The following is a 21,305-nucleotide window of genomic DNA, read 5'->3' as shown; positions in this document are numbered from 1 at the left end:
GTAACATTATATCAAAAAGATAACTGACCATTCTACATTTCAAGAAAAATTCCAAATCATAATCGTGGCCTCCAAAACAGCTACAAATCTGTGTTTTCATACGATCTACATTATAGTCATCGATAAAGAATTCAGTGGGAAGAAAATGCGACAACAATATGTTCCAACAATATGTACGTACAGGCCTACTATTTATCTTCAGTTAGCATCCCAACATTAAGCAAGACGATGCATATAAATTAATGTCATTATTAAGCTGGTTACCGAGCATGCGTAACTTCAGTGCGTCTGTGTTATTTCTGAGTAGTACCGTTCAAGGCCACACGGCCACACACAGATACAACTGCAACTTTTCAGCTTTCTCTATCAGTGTATTCCGCGCAAGCTGGAGTCAAAGACGTGTTTGTACAGTACGTAGTTGAAGTGAAAGGAGTAGAGTACACGGGTGAGTTGGATTTTTTTACTGTTAAGATAAATACAGTAGGCCTAGTTATTAATAGTCTGTTAATAATAACGAATATGTACAACTTTAATGGCCGGTTTCACCAAGCTTCAATAAATCAATCCTAATGAAACATTTACTAGTAAACATTAAAATATTTAACAATAAAATTCACTAAAATGCGATCTGTTCACCAACCAAATTTTCTTAATATTTACTGAACGGGAAGTAATGCTTTATTACGGATAAATGTGTTCAATGAATTTTTCATAACTGTATCACAACCAAAGCTCGGAACTTGGGGACTAGTAAGCTAAGTGACCGGACTTCAGTGTCAACAAACTCTCTTCCAGCACCGGGGTACTGTCAGGTCTGCTAGCAAAGTGGTTTCTGTCTGGAACAACATATTGATAGTATTGCCACAGTCTACTATATACAGTCACGAAGCTTTAGTTTTGAGGGTGCTAGAAACAATAGACTGTGCCGGTACTATTTTGCATTGCCTGTAATGAGGCGATATTAGCGATCCTAGTGGTGAGCAACTGTCTAATTTTTGCATATTTACTACGTATTGAACTTCGTGACTGTATATACTAGACTGTGGTATTATGGTAAGTTGAAATACGTAATGTTTATAGCATATATAATAAAATAGATATGAATAATATATCAAATTTACTGTTCTGCTCTGTACAGTTTATTACAGTGTATGACTAGGCCTACGTACATTCGAACCCATAACTTCTTCGCCTGTAAGTTAAACATAACTTGAAACGAGAAAAAATTATTTCCACATCATATGAAGTGACGAGGACAAACTTAAAATACTGAATTTTGTCACTGTTTTCTGTTCGATTTTCAGCAGTTGCTAGCTGATCTCGTTTCTGAAAAAGATAAGAATATCCTAAATTTTTCTCAAGAATAGTTTACAGTTTGTATGTCACTGCTAGGGCAGATCCCTCTATGACTTGATCAATGGCTATGGACAAATTAATCTTCCATCAATTTGAGAGACTTACGGCCATATTCATAGACATTATTAGCGCGGGCTTCCGGTGGATGATCAACGAACTAACGTTTTTCGTATTCATAAACCAGTGTTAGCGATATGATATGAATCCTGTACAAGTAATCAGTCGATAGCCGGGGCTAGTTTAGCACGCTCGTAGCGCGGGCTAGCGAAATGTCTATGCATAGCACCCAGAGATTTCCATGGCACTCGTTTCCAACAGCTTGTATGTTCTTAACAAATCTTTGAAATTGCGTTCAATGTATAAAAATTGGTCTCGTAGCTTTTCTGAGTTCTGACACTAAATCTTTGGTTATTGCAACTAAAGAACTTTCCTCTCTGTCGATCACTGCTAATACATTTACTATTTGTTCGTAATGTTGCGCGTATTAGCTTGCAGCATTGAACCAAGTAACCCAACGTATTATAACTGGCTTCCGTGGTAAGAGGATTGCTGGCGCTATTTCTTTGAAGACTTCTAACCTAGTAAGTGCCTTTAAAAATATCTTTTTTATATTTTAAATGAAGCGGTCCACATCTGGAAACGAACTTCTTACCGTCTCGGCAACTCTGTGCCGACAATGAGCAAGACAAGTCATATGACAGATGTTAGGATAGTCTAGTTTTATTTTTTACCTGCTTTAATCATACAAGGAGCACCATCAGTCGGTAGCAGGAGGATATTATCACGTTTAATTACATCTGGCCATAAAGTAGACATACTGTAGATTTTTCGAAAAGTGATACAATGGTTGCATGACATACTTTTTCAAGTACTTCTGCGGTTAACAATAACTTTTCACCGAGTCCATCAGGAAGCAATGTTCACACAATAACATTTGCTACAAATCTCCCTGTTTCGTCAGTCGTTTCGTCCAGGGAAACCCCTGATCATATTATTTCCTGCTGTTTTCTTTACATAACTTAAAACGTCTGAATAACAATCTGGCAGGTTGCATTTGCGAAGTGTTGATTCTGATGGAAGTTGTTTTTGTGTGTACTTTTCTATGAAATTTTTGAAAAAAAAAAAAAAAAAAAAGATTCTATATTTTATGGAATGGAATGTTTGCTCCCGCAATCATGTGACGAAAAAAAATCGACTTTCGACTTGACTGTGAAGTAGATGGACTTTCATCTCACTCTTTCTGCTCCAACAATGCTACGTGTGCCTTATGCTTTTTTGTGTTGCAATGTGTTTCCATGAATGCCCGTTTTCCAGCCTCTAGTTCGTGTGTGGCACAACTTACAATATACAAACTCTCCATTCGAAGAAAATAATGTATCTCCTCTGAATTCCTCGACAAAATTCTGTACCTAAAATTAAAAACTTTTCAAACTTCTGTAATACCCATTCGAATAACACGTATTTTCTAATTCCTCAAACAGACAGTTTACCTGTAATTCTCTGAATGTCATTGGCTTCGACTTGACACAATTTCGTCGTCCGTCTCCTTGTCATTCGATGTGACCACTTTCTAAGTACATACGACTCTCCCTGAGCACTTTCAGCGTGAGCTTTGTGTACGTTGTAACTGTAAAGGCCCATTCGCAATGAAAATTAAACATAACAGTAACATAAACACAGAAGTTTGCGCCCAGGCTACCAAATGGGTTCATTCACAATGATTCATATAAGCATTGACATAAACATAACCGTAAGACGTTAACATGCAAACCCCCAAACTTTCATGCTTATGCTTACGTGATTTGCAAACAGAACACAATCGTGGAGCGCTGAAGTATACGACAGAATATGAGGAAATGCGTCGTTGTTATGTTTCCATGGTTACCAAGTATGTTTGCGGTTAAGTTTATGTCCCCGTCGTGAATGCTCTTGATTTTACCGTAACGTTTACATTCTTAAGTTAACGCTTACGTTATGTTTAATTTTCATTGTGAATGAGCCTTAACCTTACTCATGCACACGACACACAAATCTCCAAGTTCCGAGCTTTGATTCACAACATTTTTATGAAACCATAACCCACTATATTGCAAATCATGTACCTTCTTTATCATTTGCATGAGTGTCAACAATGAAGCAACGCGGTTACAAAATATGGTAAATGGAGAAAAAGTATTATTATTATTATTATTATTATTATTATTATTATTATTATTATTATTATTATTATTATTATTATTATTGCCATAATTATAGCTGTTGTAATTATTGCATTCCTGATTCAGTTCCGTGGCCTCATTTGAAGGAGTATGACATAATATACAATAACTGCAATTTAGGTATAGGCCTAGATCATATATACCCAGATTGCTAAGCCTTATAAGCTTTGTCGGCAACAACTTTTGTCAGATTTACTATGCTGCCATCTAGTTGTTACATAAGGAGTCACGTCATAACTCTCATTTGAATTGAATTAGCTTCTATACTGCCATCTCGGTTTAGTTTATGGCGTACGGGTGGCGATCCTAGCGGTTGTTCTCTTCAAAGTGCTACCGATTTTAACATAGGGATGAGTAATCTGTTATATATGTGGTCTGGGGTGGCTAGTTAATATTCTTGAAACCTATTATTCAGAATGAAAAAAAAAATTAAAGACTTTTGAATTTACTGTACTGTGAAAGATCTGAAAGAAAATAGAAACATGATTCCTAATATGCTGTGTTAAATAGACCTAACTATTTTCTAGGTAAATTTAATTCTAATAAATTAAGTTAATATATCAATTAAGCTTTGTTATTCTTGAATTATTGTGTATTGATTTATTAATATTTCTTAGGTATATAGTTATAATTAGGCTTCGAGACTTTGGACCCGATACAATAAGTTTGCTGTGCATGTACTATAGGTTGTTGACTCGCTGCAGATAGTGAAAGGTAGAGATGTATTGAGGTAACAACGTTGCTATTTAGAATAGAGTACGGTAGTATGGGGAAACACACGTATATGTACGTTCTGGAAGGAAAAATACATTACACAATGACAATGTCAAAAGAATGTGAAACGCATTTATTCTCATGTCTTTTATAAGCATTTGTGTTTAATTAAACACAGTGTTAATGGTTGAAATAAACATGTAACAATTTTAGTTTCTTCATTTATCCCATTGGTCGTCTTTAGGAAGTGCAGTTACAGTACCGAATTGCAATGTACCACAAGATACATTTCCAGTATCTCAAACGTAAATCTTTTTCGGTTATCTGCCAAACACAGTTTGTACTGTTAAAAGCTGTGATCTACGTCGCAATGACGTGATAGGAGCAAAAATAAAAAACCTAACATCATTGCAGTCTCTAAGAGACAGCCACTAATTTGCTGTTTATGTTACACAATATTCCATATCTGTTATTTTTACATAAAATTCAGTTTCACTTTTGTTTTACACGTTCAGTAACCCGTGTACTTGGTGTCTCATTAATTCTCATTTCCTCAATTAATTTGAGGGCTTCCGGCATGTCTTGCTCTGACTTTTCTAACAGTGTAATAGTTTCGGACACAGTGTTAAAATAGGTTTGTATGAAAACCAAATTATTCGTCAGAACCTTCAGATCCAGAGCGTTTTCCTTTGCGTATTTGTTGTCATTCATTCTACAGCAGCCGTGGCGAAAACGCGATTGTGCGCCGAGCCACTCTGTAACCTGCAACGTGCATAGGTGCTATGGAGGGAGGCGGACACCAGAAGGGGAAGTGAAGCAACTGTCTGACTTATTAACGGTTTTTCATTTTCCTTACATCAAGCACTTAAATAAAATTTTATGCAGTACAAGGTACAAACTAATGCTTAGTACGTGTAACGAAGAAAGAAATGAACAAGAAAACATAGGACACATTATCACAACCTAAAATTAACTGTCTTCAGAATGTCTCTGCGACAGAGTTTCAAAATCAGGAATTATGTCACTTACTCCCAGTCGTAGTTGATCACGAAGGTATTTGTCTGTCAGTCGTGATCTAAATTTGGTTTTTACTATTTTAATTGTTGAAAATAATTTTTCACAAACGTAAGTTGTAGCGAACGTGCCTTCAAAAGAGCAAGCGAAAGAACGAAGGTTCGGATATTTATTTTTTGGCAAAGATTTGAAAGTTAAACATTTGTCAAGTCCTTACATCTAGCTTTCATTTAATATCATATTGTAAATCTGTGAGTTTAAATTGAAGATCTAACCGCATTATTCGTACATCTGCTGAAAAAGGATCGACGTACAGAGATGATGATGATGATGATGATGATGATGATGATGATGATGATGATAACAACAACAACACTTAATCTTTTAATGTTTCATCAGTAACATGCAGTATAATGCCGTTTTATGTTATACAACTGTTTTCCTCGTAATACTTGTGAACAAATCATACATTTAATATTCTCATCATATTGGCAGAAAAAAAAATGCGTCCTCCCATCCTACTTGAAAGTTTCGTTTTTGTAGAGGTACATGGTTTCGAGAGAGACATTGCAACGATACGCTACTCGCAGGTCAGAGAGAAATACAAATGGAACGGAGTTTGACTCCAGTGAGTGAGAGGGTCGGGGTTGGGGAAGGTAGGAAGCAAAGGAAATGCACAGCTATCATTGCGAGCCACAATGTACTCGTGAGTCGCATTTTCGCCACGGCTGTTCTACAGTATCCCCACCCACTGTACGCTTTACTACTATACTCAGTACGCCGTTATGCGGATTTTCCACTGAACTGCTCTATTGGGTCCGAAGTCTCGAAGCCTAAGTTATAATAATCACTTTCATATGTTAAAATAAAACTAAGTTGTACATTATCTAGCTGACCTAGTTGATTAGTTTCAGCTTTCTCTGCAATTCTGATGATATTTTAACTTATGATCAGTTTCTTCTAAAGTTTTGAGTACCAGATGAGAAGTAGCCGACAAAATTTGCCTGGAGCGTTCTCTCACAGATAAGATTCTCCTAAATGCTGCGAATATTCCACGATACACCTATATTCACCAGTGGCGTAGCATGAAATTTTGAGCAGGGGAAGCTAACTCAAGTTGTCTTTCATGCAATATGAGAAAACGTATTACAAAAATATAGTCTTAAAATAAATAGTAGTCAATGTCAAGTCAGCAGTCGAAGATTGGTTGGAACCTCGTAACACCAATAAGGCATGATCTCAAATATGGTACATAGTAAAATATGATTTCATGGTTTACACATATCTCTAACAAATAGACACGTATACGTATAACATTAGCTCATTCCCTGTCATAGTTAGAGGAATCACAATATTAACTGTCAATAGATACAGTATTAATATCATTACGTAAGTATGCGTCTGTCTTTTGGTTGTGTCCTTCATTGACAGCAACGGAGTCGGTCATTTGTTTTTTAGATTACACTTTTGTTCGTAAGTCAGTCTTGTTAATAGAATTGTCCTAAAAAATTCAAGTAAATTGGTGTCAGGAACTGTTATTTCACTCATATTTATTATATCAACCACAATGCACACTAACACTTCAATTGAACACAACTGACGAAAAGGGATAACTCGGAAACTACTTATTTTCAATGTCAAAGCTAGCTTCTTGCTAGCCTTGCGACCAGGGTAGTTTAGTTAGAAGGGGATGGAAAATCTGCGGGGTGGATTACACAGAAGAATGAGTGTAAGAAACCAGTCTGCTTGGAAGCTGGTTTGTGCAGGCTCCTTGTTTACTGCTGCATCGCAAATCATCCTAAGCTGCTGCATCACAATATTTAACGCGTAAATATAAATTCTATTAAAATTAATAAATAACTTTGTCCATAGACTGCAGGTTTATTATGAAATTATTATTAACTGGGGAAGCTGAGCTTTTTAGCTTTACATTGACGCTACGCCACTGATATTCACTTCCCTTCCGAAGGAAGTCAAGCTAAGACATTTTATCGACCTTAAATCCATTGCCCTCGGCAGGGTTTAAACTCACGAACCTCGGATCTATTAACAAGCATGGCAATTAAGCCCTAGACCTAAATAACTTGTCTGATTGGTATAGTATGTTATGTTCTTGTTTCTATTAATTCCCCGTAAGTCTTTCAAAACATGTACTGTATGTTTTTCTTTTTTCAGTGGTGCTTTGCAACTACAAGGATTCATATGTGAAGAGTTACAATTTGAAATAAAGCATCTAAGATGGCTGAAAGAAGTAAATCAAAGTCTTGTGACACTCATCCGGAAGATGAAGTTAACAATATAGAAGATGACCAGATCAGAGTTCAAGAAGCGATATCCAAATTAAGGGAACTTGTTTCAGGTAACAAAAAAAAAAATTATTTGTTTACTAGCTTAAACTTTAGTGGCATTATTATGACATCTCTTCTCTTATTTTCTTTGTAGTTTTTTATTTAAACAGAGGCAATAGTCGGAAATCTATGGAATAATCCATAGATTTATACTAATTACAATTAAATATTCTACTGGTTGGGAGCCCCTGCGTTAGAGAAATAACAATTAAAATATTATTTATTTTTAAAGACAATGTTTATTAAAAAAACTTAATTTAGTGTTGCTAGAGCAGGAACGTAGGAGAGTGTCAAAGGAATAAGCCATCTTCCCCGAAATTCCAACCTTTAATAACGACTTTTAATGTAATCAATTACCTGAGATAATTTTAAAGTTTTAATGCAGTGTGTTTTAGAATTAGTTTTAATTGCAATACCTTGGACAAAGCTTGAATATTGTAACCACTATAATTTAGAACGAACGATGTAATTAATTTTAACACGGATAGCTTGCTCGGAATAGTAATATACGTTACAAGAGCGGTATGTTGACGTTTTCATGTTCGAGGAAAAGATTGAAAAAGCGAAACGTAGTTGAGCTTTTTTAATTTCCGAGAACATGAAAACAAACATACCGCTCGTGTATCGTACATTATTTTGTGCGAAGATCGTTTATCACATACCTGAAAGACGAATTTCTAATTGGTTGCAATGAAACCTCCATGTTGGTTTCTGTTTAATGACGCCAACTTCGGAAAACCAAAATATCCTTCTTCAACATTGTTGCTATAAAATGTTTTCTGTGTTTACTATACTCCAGCAGGCCGTGATATACGTCTGTCTTTTTTTTTCCCCCAGTCTATAAATGCGAACTTAAAACAAACGGTAAGGTTATGTAATGATTTATTTTTCATTTTAATATTTTAACAATATTATTTATATAACATATTGCAGTAATAACATCGGCATCTGGAGTCTTGTTGATTTTTTCACGGCTTCCTTAATGTTACTTGTATCAGGAATGCAATAAGTTTCGTGGAGTAGTAGACTTTACTTAATTTTTGCAAATATTTAAAAACAATAATTAACATTGCAATTTAGGTGAAATTGCAGTGGTAAGTTTCCAATTTATAATGATTACTATGTTAAACGTCTCTAAAAATCATACGTTAAAAGCCTAAAGCAGTAAAATGAATGTTGCGCTTAAGCGGTAAGAAGAGGGAAATTGTTACGTGTGTTACGTTGGGAATACTGAATGTGTTATTTCACACTTACCGCGTATTGGTTCTATGCGGAAAACAAGCAAATACGCACGATCTCGCACAAAATAATTTAAATATACGGTAAGTCTCTGTTTAAAGTTGATAAATAAAACAATTTATCTCACTCATACCATTTAGCTCTTCCGAATTTACTAAAAAAAATAATAAGCCATAAACTCGTCTCCAACCTGCAATGCTGAATGATTCAGCAGAATTATTGCCTCCAAACTTTCCTCGATAGGAAAGACGACGATGTTCGCTGTGAAGGAAACAGCTCAGCTGACGTATGCCATTAGCTGAACCATAGCTTTATCTCACTGGCGCAGATAAGTGCTTTATCACAACTTTGTTGCAAGATTCGATAAGCAAATTGGCCTACAAAAGGATTACACAGCCACGTCACATTCTACTCTAATTATACTTTTTATATTCTCGTGCAATATATGAAATTAAAATTTGCTTTTGTAAAACTTGTTTATTTAAATTTAAACATCGATCATCGTACAAAAATAGTAGAACTATACTTTATCAGTCTTAGTAATAAACTGTGTATAGTTTTTATACGAGACTTATGCAGAGTTAAGACAAAAAACTTTACTAATAAACCATGCATAAGGAATGGATGTACAAACAGGCTGTAACTATACAATGGAAATTGCTTTGCTGTAGTTATATACACGAAACCCCTTGTTTAAGCTTTGTATATAGAGGAAAAAAATGGCCGCCCCTCTAACAGCTGTTCGTATCGACTGTCATTTTATGATGATGGTTGCCTTGTAACCACAGAAGAACAAACCAAAGAGCACAGAATAATTAGAATAATATTACTGTAGCTTGTACTCTTTGACCAAAATATAGTTTGGTAATCGATTAGAGCCAGTTGTACTATTTTTAAATTTTTAACTGCCTCCCATTGGAGATAGCCCGGAAGGACTCAGTATACTCTCCTACATGAATTTTACAATATTAAATGTTTACATAAATTTTATAGAAAGAAAATTAAAATAAACATATATGAATTATAAAGTGAAGAAAAAAATTAGAGTGAATATGATGACTCAGACTTTGGCAAGAGCGTTTCAAAACTGAAGTTATGATGTCAGCAGTAGGCTAAGTGTCTGTGGTAGTTCAAAAGTCTTCCTGGAGCCTTCAGAGAACTTGGGAATCACACCACGAGCTCCAATAAGACCAATCACCTCAATGTCTTCAAGCAGGTATTTTGCTTTGAAGTAATCAACTGTTGGCAGATAAATGTTGATCTTTTCTTTATTGACATCCTCCGGCTGGCTACTCCCCGTTTCAATCCTTATGGTAGGATCAATTATACTCGTATATCAATACTTAACACGTCACACTAGAGCGCTCTACCGGATGCAATTGAGAACCTCAGATATTCTATTACCTTTCGTAACGAAGTAATGACGAAACTATGACGTAGCTGTGTAACAGTTGTTATACATGACGTATGTAGTGATTATTAGTAAAGGCTCATTCACAATGAAAATTAAACATAACGTAAGCGTTAACTTAAGAATATAAACGTTACATTAAAATCAAGAAGTCATACCATCATTCACGATGGGAACATAAACATAACCGCAAACATACTTGGTAACCATGGAAACATAACAACGACGCCATTTTCTCATATTCTGTCGTATACTTCAGCGCTCCACGATTGTGTTCTGTTTGCAAATCACGTAAGCATAAACATGAAAGTTTGGAGTTTGCAAACTTTCATGTTAACGTCTTACGGTAATGTTTATGAAAATGCTTATGTGAATCATTGTGAATGATCCCATTTGGTAGCCTGGGCGCAAACTTCTGTGTTTATGTTACGATTATGTTTAATTTTCATTGTGAATGGGCTTTAAGGAATTTACACACGACGTATAAACGAGCTACTCAGTATAAGACAGTTAAACATCTGTTTATAGAGTTTTTATTAGTAAGACTGTATTTGTTTATTATGCGTGTAACAGAATCTCGGAAATAAAATACATTCCACTATGTCTCATTTTTTTTTTCAATCTTCTCCTCTATTCTGTTATAATGCACTTACTCCACAAGTACTATTCTGTTAACCTAATTTTTATTCTGTTCTCTGAGTAGGAACTTTCTATACAGTTTCAGTATTCTTACGAGTGTTTTTGTCGTTTTGACTGTTTACTTCTTTTATTTTCATGAGATTACGGTTTAGAAAATTACATAAAAAAATAAAGGCTCATTCACAATGAAAATTAAACATAACGTAAACTTCAACTTAACGTTACAGTAAAATCAAGAAGTCATACCATCATTCACGATGGGAACATAAACATAACAGCAAACATACTGGGTAACCATGGAAACATAACAACGACGTCATTTCCTCATATTCTGTCGTATACAACCCCGGGCTATAAGCTTGAAACGGTGGAACCAAAAAAGTGTACTAGTATTGCCGCCAAATTACCCATAGTTCACATCTTTTTCCGGTGTGTTAAACAGCTGTTATGTTCGTAGTATTACGATTACGACTTCTGTTTTGTGTTGTGAATATTTTGAAAGTCTAGTAAAATTAAGCGGGTGTTATTTTTATAAAAGCTAATATTCTTTTCTGTTGGTGAATATAGTGAACAGCAATAAAAGAAAGTAGAAATGAAGTGTTCAGTCCATGTAACAACCATAACACGTTTAATAAAGCTACAGTGAAATGTGCATTGACATAATAATCTACTAATTTACTCCTGTTCTCTCCACATCCATATAATTTTTGAACCTTCATATGTTAGATAGAGCATAGGTGGACATATTATGCTGTTGAGTCTAATTTTTTAAATACCTGGCTTTATAAAATACCGTAAGTTACTATACAGAAAAGTACATTTTTTATAGCACAAGGTGAAGGTCAACCATGTCAAATATAGTTACGTAAGGCCGTTCGACAATAAAATATAATTATAGGCTACAGTATTTTCAAAGAGTGTAGGCTATTATTTTTATCGTGTAGTTGCCACATGGCCTAATACTGGTAAATTACATTATTTTTTAAATATAGGCTATAAATATTTTACATTTTTATATACAGTACAAAGAATATATACAGTCCTATTATAATGCTAAATTACATCTTTAATGATCAATTGTTTTATTAATAAATGTTCAGAAAAGTGTAGGCCACATTATTATATAGGTTATGTAGTAGGCCTATCTTGTATATAGATGGACCATTATACATACGGCCTAACACAATACTAAGTTATATAGCTATACTTTATCGTGTCTAAATTTACAGAAAAATGTTGCATAGGCTATAGCCAGTGCTTTTCTTCTGCAGAAAAAAGTGCTGGAATTCTGTGTAGAATTATAGCAGACTGGGAGGTGATTACTATCCAGTGTCGTTTTTAACCTCCTTTTCGCCCAAGTTTCTTGGTGTGTCAGAGTTTGATGGCAGTTCTGATGATGTTGAAATTATACAAGGAACTTCTTTTAGAGTGTCTGGATTATGATGCCGAACCTCAAAGGGAAGAGAAAAAAACTAGACTAATTTGTATATGAAATCTTATAGACTTTAATCAAATGCACTGTACTTCATCATTATTAAATTCTAAATATATATAGTGGATGATATGCTCACACATGCAAAGTTGGAACTGCATATGATTTCAGTCTAACACTAGAGCAGGAGGAGGACCTGTCAAAACATTCTTCCAGGAAATGTTGCGAACAAATAACGCTTCTTGCCGTTGGCTGCCAATTTGGCTTATTTATAAATTTTAGCCATTCATTTTTACGACTTAAATCTTTCGGAAATCTGTAAAGAACGTAAGCCATAATGATTAGGCCTACATACTATTATATCAATTCCATTCATTATACATAAATATAACAATATAATGCTTAGATATGAGAGGTCGCGGCATTTCCTGAAGATTTTGGTTTAGCTGTTACACCACAAACGCAACAACTAACTATTATTAAAATGTGAGTTAGACATTTAAATTTCACCATGTGACATAACAGCCTGTAGCAAAATTAAATACTTGGCGGTATTTCGCGAAGAATTATGGGACAAAAGGTGTAGTTTGACGTCACATCCGTCCCATCGCTTGCAAGCATTTCCCCTTGATTTTTTTTTTTTTTTAACCTTGGGGATTTAGTGAAGTGAATTTTTAATGGCAGGCAGAGTAACTATCTCATGCCCCCATGTTTTAGATTACTACCAGTGCACTTCATTAGAACCAGGTACCCAGCTTCGAAGCCGTTAGCCCTGTGAACTTACAATATATTTACGTTCCCCTATTATCATAATTCAGGGTTTTTATCTAAGAAATTAGCAAGTTCTTTGTGATAGTAGAAGAGAAAGAGTGGGGGAAGGGAAGTGGTCCGTGGCCCATTTCTTTTAGGGCTCATCCCGACATTTGTCTTATTGCTCAAGGGAAACCACGGAAAAACCTAGAGCAGGATGAGATGTCGTGCTGACGACAAGCCAATTGGCTATAGTGTGGTCGGAATATGTTCAGGTGGGAGGTTTTGATTTAATCATTATTCAATATACAAATATATTTAAGGTCCATAAAAAAGTGTTAAGAATTAGAACAATGCATCTATGCTGCCAATAACGTGATGACCCGGAAACAGAGAAATAACATTATTAGTGCATTAATAGCCTTGTCTGTGTGTAGAGTCAAGTGGTTATTTAGTGTTCAAGTTGGTATTCGTCTTGTACGTTGTTCCAAGCTAGGGGGTGGAGTACGCTCTTAGGTCTTTTATGTTTGTCTAATGCAGGGTTGTCATTTCCTAGTGAAGAAATTAGTGGGTTTGTGCTGCTGCTGTCACCTTGAATCGCTCTCTCCTTTCTTTTTATCCTCTCAGGTCGTATACTTCAGCGCTCCACGATTGTGTTCTGTTTGCAATTCACGTAAGCATAAGCATGAAAGTTTGGAGTTTGCAAACTTTCATGTTAACGTCTTATGGTAATGTTTATGTCAATGCTTATGTGAATCATTGTGAATGATCCCATTTGGTAGCCTGGGCGCAAACTTCTGTGTTTATGTTACGGTTATGTTTAATTTTCATTGTGAATGGGCCTTAAGTATGCCCTGTTGATTTGTTTGCTTTCTTCTGTCTTCTTCGACTATTTCACTTCCACTCTGTATAAACATATAGTCCGTTGTCTATTAGTTCAAATATGAATAAATAATACATATCTTAAAGGAAAATACTTTTGAGTAAATCTAGTATTTTGGTATGTTGAACCAAATTCAATGATCTATGCCATGTCTGCTCACACGTTGGCGAAAAGGCAAAATGTTTATGACAGCGGGATAGTAATCACAGAGCTATTTGGAACCGTGCTAGTGTTAAGAACTGAATTTCGTTGTAATGTGTTCGAAGATACTAATTAATTCTAATATTTTATTAACAGAAGAGAAGAATTTGGATGTGAGGATGAACGACACATTCATGCTGCGTTACTTAAGATGGAGTGGATTCGACGCCAAAAAAGCTTTTGAGAAAGTAAGGTAAAATTTGTCATGGAAATGTAGGGTCTTGCAACCATCTTTTGAAATTTGATTTCTCTACATAATTAAATGCAATTGCTGTGATATTATGACATTACTTTATACTGTGTAAATTTTTGGAGAGGAAACGCATCGAATTATTCGTAAATTTAAATAACCTATATTAAAAACAGATATATAGACCTGCATTAATTTTTATTTTGACACGTCGAGATGCAAATACAATGTCACGATTTTTACGTTACCAGCATGCTATCTTTTGTTGCAGCCCTGGATTAGAAAATTATCTTCCTTTTTCTATCTCAGAAGTCAATTCATAACTTACATAGCCTTTCATATTTCAATTTTCTTCTCATTTTGAATTCGTTAGTTGTTTTGGTGTCTTCTAATATGCATTCTTGAAATACTAATTCTGCAGTGCTCGGGAAAAGTGACATAAGTCAGTTTCCACAAAGCTTTTTTGATAATTTATTGACAACTTACACTGGTTTATGTCGATTTGATTTTTTTCTGTATGAATTATTGTAATGGGAGGAATATTTATGTATTTTTTTCCAAGCGAGCAGATGTTCCATAAGTTGTCAATAAATTATCAAAAAGGTTTGTGGAAACTGACTTGTGTCACTTTTCCCAAGCACTGCAGAATTTGTATTCATAATTTCCTGTGTTTTCTAATATCAATTGACGACAGGGTTGGCAGATTGAACTGTCGCCAAAGCCGGGGATTTACGATGTCTAAATAGTACATTATGCAACAAGCCTATAATGAAGGTAATTAAGAAGTGAGTATGGATATTTATGAAACGAGCGCAAGCGAGTTTCATAATTTTCATACGAGCTTCTTAATTACCATTATAGGCGAGTTTCATACGACTTTTTATGCTCGACCATATTTCTAACTTGATATTATTAATTTTATTGTATCTGACATGGAGCAATGTCCCGTATGTTGTGAGATGTGCGCAGACGCGAAAGTATTGATTTTTTCCGAGGAACAGATGTCCACATTGACCTTGCTAGGCCAAAAGAACCTACAGAGATAACATTGAAATAAAATTAGACATTGAAAAACGAGATAACAAATTGTATTTATTTGAATATTATTTACAATTAACGCTAATTATTATAGTAACAGAACATAACCTTCTGCGACAGTATGGGATTTCCAGCCTCCGTGACTTTTCGCTAATTCTCTTTCGATTGCATATCCGAGAATAATCGATACTTGCGGTTTTATAACGGTAGAAAGCTGACCTGTCATTGGCTGAACAGTTGTAACCTGAGTCGTCATTGGCTGAAAGACCTGACCTTTAATGAGTAGGTGTCATTTAATGACATGCATTAAAGGTCTGCTACCAGGTGTATAATTACTACATTTCGGCATGGTCGAGCATAAAAATTTAAAATACATTAAAGGAGATATTTTAAGTTGTATGAACATTTTATAAGTTTATTGATCTTAGTCAGACATGTTTCGGAGAATGCTTCTCCAACTTCAGTGATAAATTACATCGACGAAGTGGTTCAGATATTCGAACTGTGTCCTTGCTTGGCTTGAAGTAGACTGAAGTAGACTCGGAGCAGAGCTAGTAGAGCACGTGAGGGAGAGTACTGTTATGTGTCCGCTATTAAACATCTCCATCCCTTCCACTGCAACTTCCCCATCTTTGCTCTTTTACTTGTGTTTCCCCTCTCAAGGAGCTCGAGAGCAGAGATATGTAACGTCACAGAGCCAGCAGTTGGAAATATCTGAGCTATATATTACACTATTCAGGCTTCAGATGTGTATAAACAATTATTGTACTTCCTCTGACACACATCGTCAAGTGAGATGTACTGCTTGTTAATAGAAGTAGGCTACATATCAAACTGAACTCAAATGTTTATATTTTGTACTTAATAATTAGACTTCGTTGAATTGCCACACGCAGCATGCAATCAGGTTGCCGATGTAAGGTAGTATAGAGGAGGTGAGCGGCCGCCCGGTCTCGTAGTATAAGCAGTTCATGTTAAGAGATGTAACCAGTCCAAATAAATAGAGCAGCTACAGCTGATGTATACCTATGTAAGCACTTGTTTTTGCATTACTGTGGTTGGAAGCTTAACATTTGTTCAGTGCAGACAAGAATTCAATCAAACATACTACAATGAGAGTGTTGCTGTTACAAACAATTACCCCTGGAATACCCTTACCTTCACAGCCAGTCTTGATCCGTTGGGGAACGTGGTTTGATTCTGTTAATTATTATGCAGAACATTACAGCAAAATAATGGAGGTAATTGATGCATTGGATAGTACAGACAGTTCCGCTGTTGCAGCTGTAAAATCATTGCCTTCTGAACAGCTATTGGAAGATATTCTGTTCATTGATTCTAATTTTAAAACCGTGTCCAAAAGCATCATTCTGTTAGAATCGTCTAAACTACAACTCTCAGAAGCCCTTAATATAGTGGATAAAGTATCACAAACCGTTATCCAAAATAACAATTCACTAATTTCAGAAAAAGTGAAATGTAAGTTGCGAAACATTATTGCTAAAAATTCTGCCTATTCACAACTTCGTATTATAAATGATGTACCGTCAGGTCACGACAAGACGTCTGAAGTTGGTGTACTAAAAAGTAGTGACTTTCCGTTCTTCAAATATGCACGTATTACATCGTATGATGTTGAACGTACATTTCCCAATATAAAAACTGTTTTAAGTGACCATCGGAGGAGATTACTTTGCAGTCGCTCAAATTGTACGTAATTCTTCACTGCAATTCACATATTCAAAGATGATGTGAGTATCTTATATTAAAATTTAAGAGATTATAGGCCTATATCTCACTATAAAATAATTGTGTATTTACATGTTTAGACATTTCCTATTTCAATGATCATTCATTATATTTCTTGAGTGCAGGATACAGGTTTTATTGTAACCGCAGTATACTGCTCAGTGTTTACATCAGAGGCATACTCAATTCTCTGCACGCCCTCTTCTGATACAGTCCATACCGCGTGCGCAGTAAACCTTACGATTCCCGTGGCAATTCCACGAAATCTATTAATAATTATTTAAAAAAATATATTTTTTTGCAGATGGTGAAAGTGTACAAATTCAAAGCGAAGTACGAGAAACATTACTGTAATGTTAGTCCTTTGGCATATAAGGATTTATTGTCACAGAATTTCTCTAACATGCTGGAAGATCGTGATCAATACGGACGTCGAGTAATTTTCATAAACATGGGTAAGTTCGTAGTCAACTTGTTAAATCTGTCTGTTTTTTTTTATGATATTTGGAGTTTATATTCCTACAATTAGTACCAACATCTTCATATTATACTAGATGCTTGAAATTGTCTTCAGTAGTGACTTTTATACTTATGACTTTTCCTCCAATGAGAGCACGAAATCGTGCGAATGCATATTTTTGGTTACATATTCCGTAATTAATAACATTAAAGCATATTTTTGTCATAACAAAATAAACATGTGTTACTAAGGTGACAGAAGAGTGCTTTGAAAATAATGAAGACACATAATAGTTAGTTTGTTTATTAATGTCGTAAAATACATTTTTCCCCGAGGAATGTTACACAATACTGACAGTGATACGACTAAAAACCATAGTTATCGTTTTAAAACAGAAACTTTTATGCACAACCATAAGATTTGCATTTGAAAAAGGTAAAAAAAAAAAAAAAGAAAATAATAACCCTCAATTTTTTTAGGAATTGAAGTCAGACTATTAAAACAAAATTATTTAGCCGTATTTATGCCTATATAGGGTGAAAAAGGTATAATTGTATTAATTTTAAGAACAGAATCTTTAGGTTGCAGGTAACCAAAAAGTCAAATGTCATTTCGGTATATGAATAACTGTTTAGCCGAAAAAAAAAATGTTTCTGAAATTTGAATCCAATTTATGACAAAACTATTGGGTGCCAAGACGTATGAGTGTTAAGATATCAATGCAAAGAACAAGCTGAAAAGATATTCCTTTGTAATTTCTTCGAAAAACGCTTTCTTTATGTAATAACGCACAAAATTAACTGATTAAAAACGCATTTACAGTGTGACGGAAATTTAATCAGTTAATTGTATACATCATTACACAAATCAGCGTTTTTCGAAGAAATGAGAAAGGAATATCTTTTCGGTTTGTTTTTTCGCGTTGATATTTTACCACTAATAATGTCTCATTACCCCCAATATTTTTACTTTAGAAGGGATTAAAACTTCAGACACAAATTATAATTTTTTTTTTTTGAACCGTTCTTGAAAAACAAAAATGACCTTAGTCTTTTCGGTTACTTACAGCAACCTAAAATTCCTGTTCTTAAAATTAATGCAGTTATGCCCCTTTGGCTCTGTATAACCATGTAACTACAGTAAGCAACAATGAAGATCAATAACCTTCATATTTTCAGATTTTATATTTGACTAATTATGTATGTGTTTATTCACACTGCAAATGGATAAATACCTGGTGGTAGTGGTAACTAATTACACTCAATAATTACATTAATAATAAAATACAGTCATATTATTAATAATAAAATAATAATACCAATACATAATAACATTAACAAGGATCATCCTAAATTAAATGAACCACTTAATATAATATAATTAATTAAAGTAAATCTAATTTATATCTTAACCCTAAGTTAGAACTTAAAACCACGAGTATATATGATATGTTTATACATGCACAAGTACCTTTCACCACTACACTCATTTCACTATCAATTCACTCATTGCACTGGAACTATGAAACATTTCACTGACACTATCTGATTTCACTAACACTTCGAAAACATTTCACTGTTCAAATACTTTGCACTGCCACTGTAAACTATAGAACTTCACTGACACAAACACACTTCACTGAAACAACACATTTCACAGACACAACACAATTCTTCACTGATACAACATTTTAAATATGTAATATAAAGCTATACTCATTGTGTGGAATGACGTAAAAAAATACAGAGATGTACTTATTCACGAATGTAGCTTGAAGAAAATAAGCCCTATCGTTCTGTTATGTTCTCGATATAGGAGCTCTCGACATCGAGTCTACAACTTTCGAGGACTGTATGGGAATACTGGACGCATGGATGGAGCTAGCGATGGAAGAAGAAGAAAGCCAGAAGAATGGAGTAGTCATTTTTGTAGATATGGCCGGCTTTCCTATGCGCCTATTCCGATTCTTTACTCCTCGATTAACAGTTATTTGTGCACTCAAGGAAGAGGTCAGTAACTATGTGCATGTTTCTTGACATGAAAATATTTAGTGCATTTGCATCAATCCCTATGTTATTATCAGACGTCGGATTTTTAGGCTCGTTTAGCGTAGTCTGAAACTTATATTTTCATATTATTCCATATTTCTCTTGCTGTAAAATCCATAGCAATTTTAATAACCATGTCTAAGTGACCATGTTTCTTCACTACAATATGAAATAGAAGTATATGCAAAATTTCAGCCTTCTAGCCCCACAAGTTTCCCAGAAAAATGTTCCTAAAATGCCCATGTTTTTAATTTAAATTTAATTAATATTTTTCAGATTTAAAGATTTTTTAAAATCAAGTATATGAGGTAGAAAGGTAATCTGAAAACCAAAATATACCTGCAAATATTTACTTACTTACTTACTTACTTACAAATGGCTTTTAAGGAACCCGAAGGTTCATTGCCGCCCTCGCATAAGCCCGCCATCGGTCCCTATCCTGTGCAAAATTAATCCAGTCTCTATCATCATATCCCACCTCCCTCAACTACATTTTAATATTATTCTCCCATCTACGTCTCGGCCTCCCCAAAGGTCTTTTTCCCTCCGGTCTCCCAACTAACACTCTAAATGCATTTCTGGATTCGCCCATACGTGCTACATGCTCTGCCCATCTCAAACGTCTGGATTTAATGTTCCTAATTATGTCAGGTGAAGAATACAATGCGTGCAGTTCTGCGTTGTGTAACTTTCTCCATTCTCCTGCAACTTCATCCCGCTTAGCCCCATATATTTTCCTAAGCACCTTATTCTCAATCACCCTTAACCTATGTTCCTCTCTCAGAGTGAGAGTCCAAGTTTCACAACCATACAGAAGAACCGGTAATATAACTGTTTTATAAATTCTGACTTTCAGATTTTTTGACAGCAGACTAGATGATAAAAGCTTCTCAACCGAATAATAACACGCATTTCCCATATTTATTCTGCGTTTAATTTCCTCCCGAATGTCATTTATATTTCTTACTGTTGCTCCAAGATATTTGAATTTTTCCACCCCTTCGAAGGATAAATCTCCAATTTTTATATTTCCATTTCGTACAATATTCTGATCACGAGACATAATCATATACTTTGTCTTTTCGGGATTTATTTCCAAACCGATCGCTTTATTTGCTTCCAGTAAAATTCCCGTGTTTTTCCTAATCGTTTGTGGATTTTCTCCTAACATATTCACGTCATCCGCATAGACAAGAAGCTGATGTAACCAGTTCAATTCCAAATCCTGCCTGTTATCCTGAACTTTCCTAATGGCATATTCTAAAGCGAAGTTAAAAAGTAAAGGTGATAGTGCATTTCCCTGCTTTAGTCCGCAGTGAATTGGAAAAGCATCATATAGAAACTGACCTATACGGACTCTGCTGTATGTTTCACTAAGACACATTTTAATTAATCGAACTAGTTTCTTGGGAATACCAAATTCAATAAGAATATCATATAAAACTTCTCTCTTAACCGAGTCATATGCCTTTTTGAAATCTATGAATAACTGATGTACTGTACCCTTATATTCCCATTTTTTCTCCATTATCTGTCGAATACAAAAAATCTGATCAATAGTCGGTCTATTACGCCAAAAACCGCACTGATGATCCCCAATAATTTCATCTACGT

General features: G+C 34.9%; 1 protein-coding gene across 1 annotated transcript in view; it reads left to right on the top strand.

Moving 5' to 3' along the window:
• Positions 1-306: 306 nt before the first annotated feature.
• Positions 307-21,305, top strand: part of LOC138710900 (retinaldehyde-binding protein 1-like) — a 33,146-nt gene continuing 12,147 nt past the window's right edge. Inside the window, exons 1-5 of the mRNA XM_069842094.1 lie at positions 307-445; positions 7,479-7,662; positions 14,303-14,394; positions 17,488-17,638; positions 19,459-19,652. Coding sequence (XP_069698195.1) covers positions 7,542-7,662; positions 14,303-14,394; positions 17,488-17,638; positions 19,459-19,652 — 558 coding nt within the window. The 5' untranslated portion in view covers positions 307-445; positions 7,479-7,541. The remainder of the gene's footprint in view (positions 446-7,478; positions 7,663-14,302; positions 14,395-17,487; positions 17,639-19,458; positions 19,653-21,305) is intronic.

Source organism: Periplaneta americana, chromosome 12 (genome assembly GCF_040183065.1).
Source record: "Periplaneta americana isolate PAMFEO1 chromosome 12, P.americana_PAMFEO1_priV1, whole genome shotgun sequence".
In the NCBI taxonomy this organism is placed as follows: Eukaryota; Metazoa; Arthropoda; class Insecta; order Blattodea; family Blattidae; genus Periplaneta; species Periplaneta americana.
The sequence above is the reverse complement of the archived record's forward strand: the minus strand, read 5'-3'. Positions and strand labels throughout refer to the sequence as shown.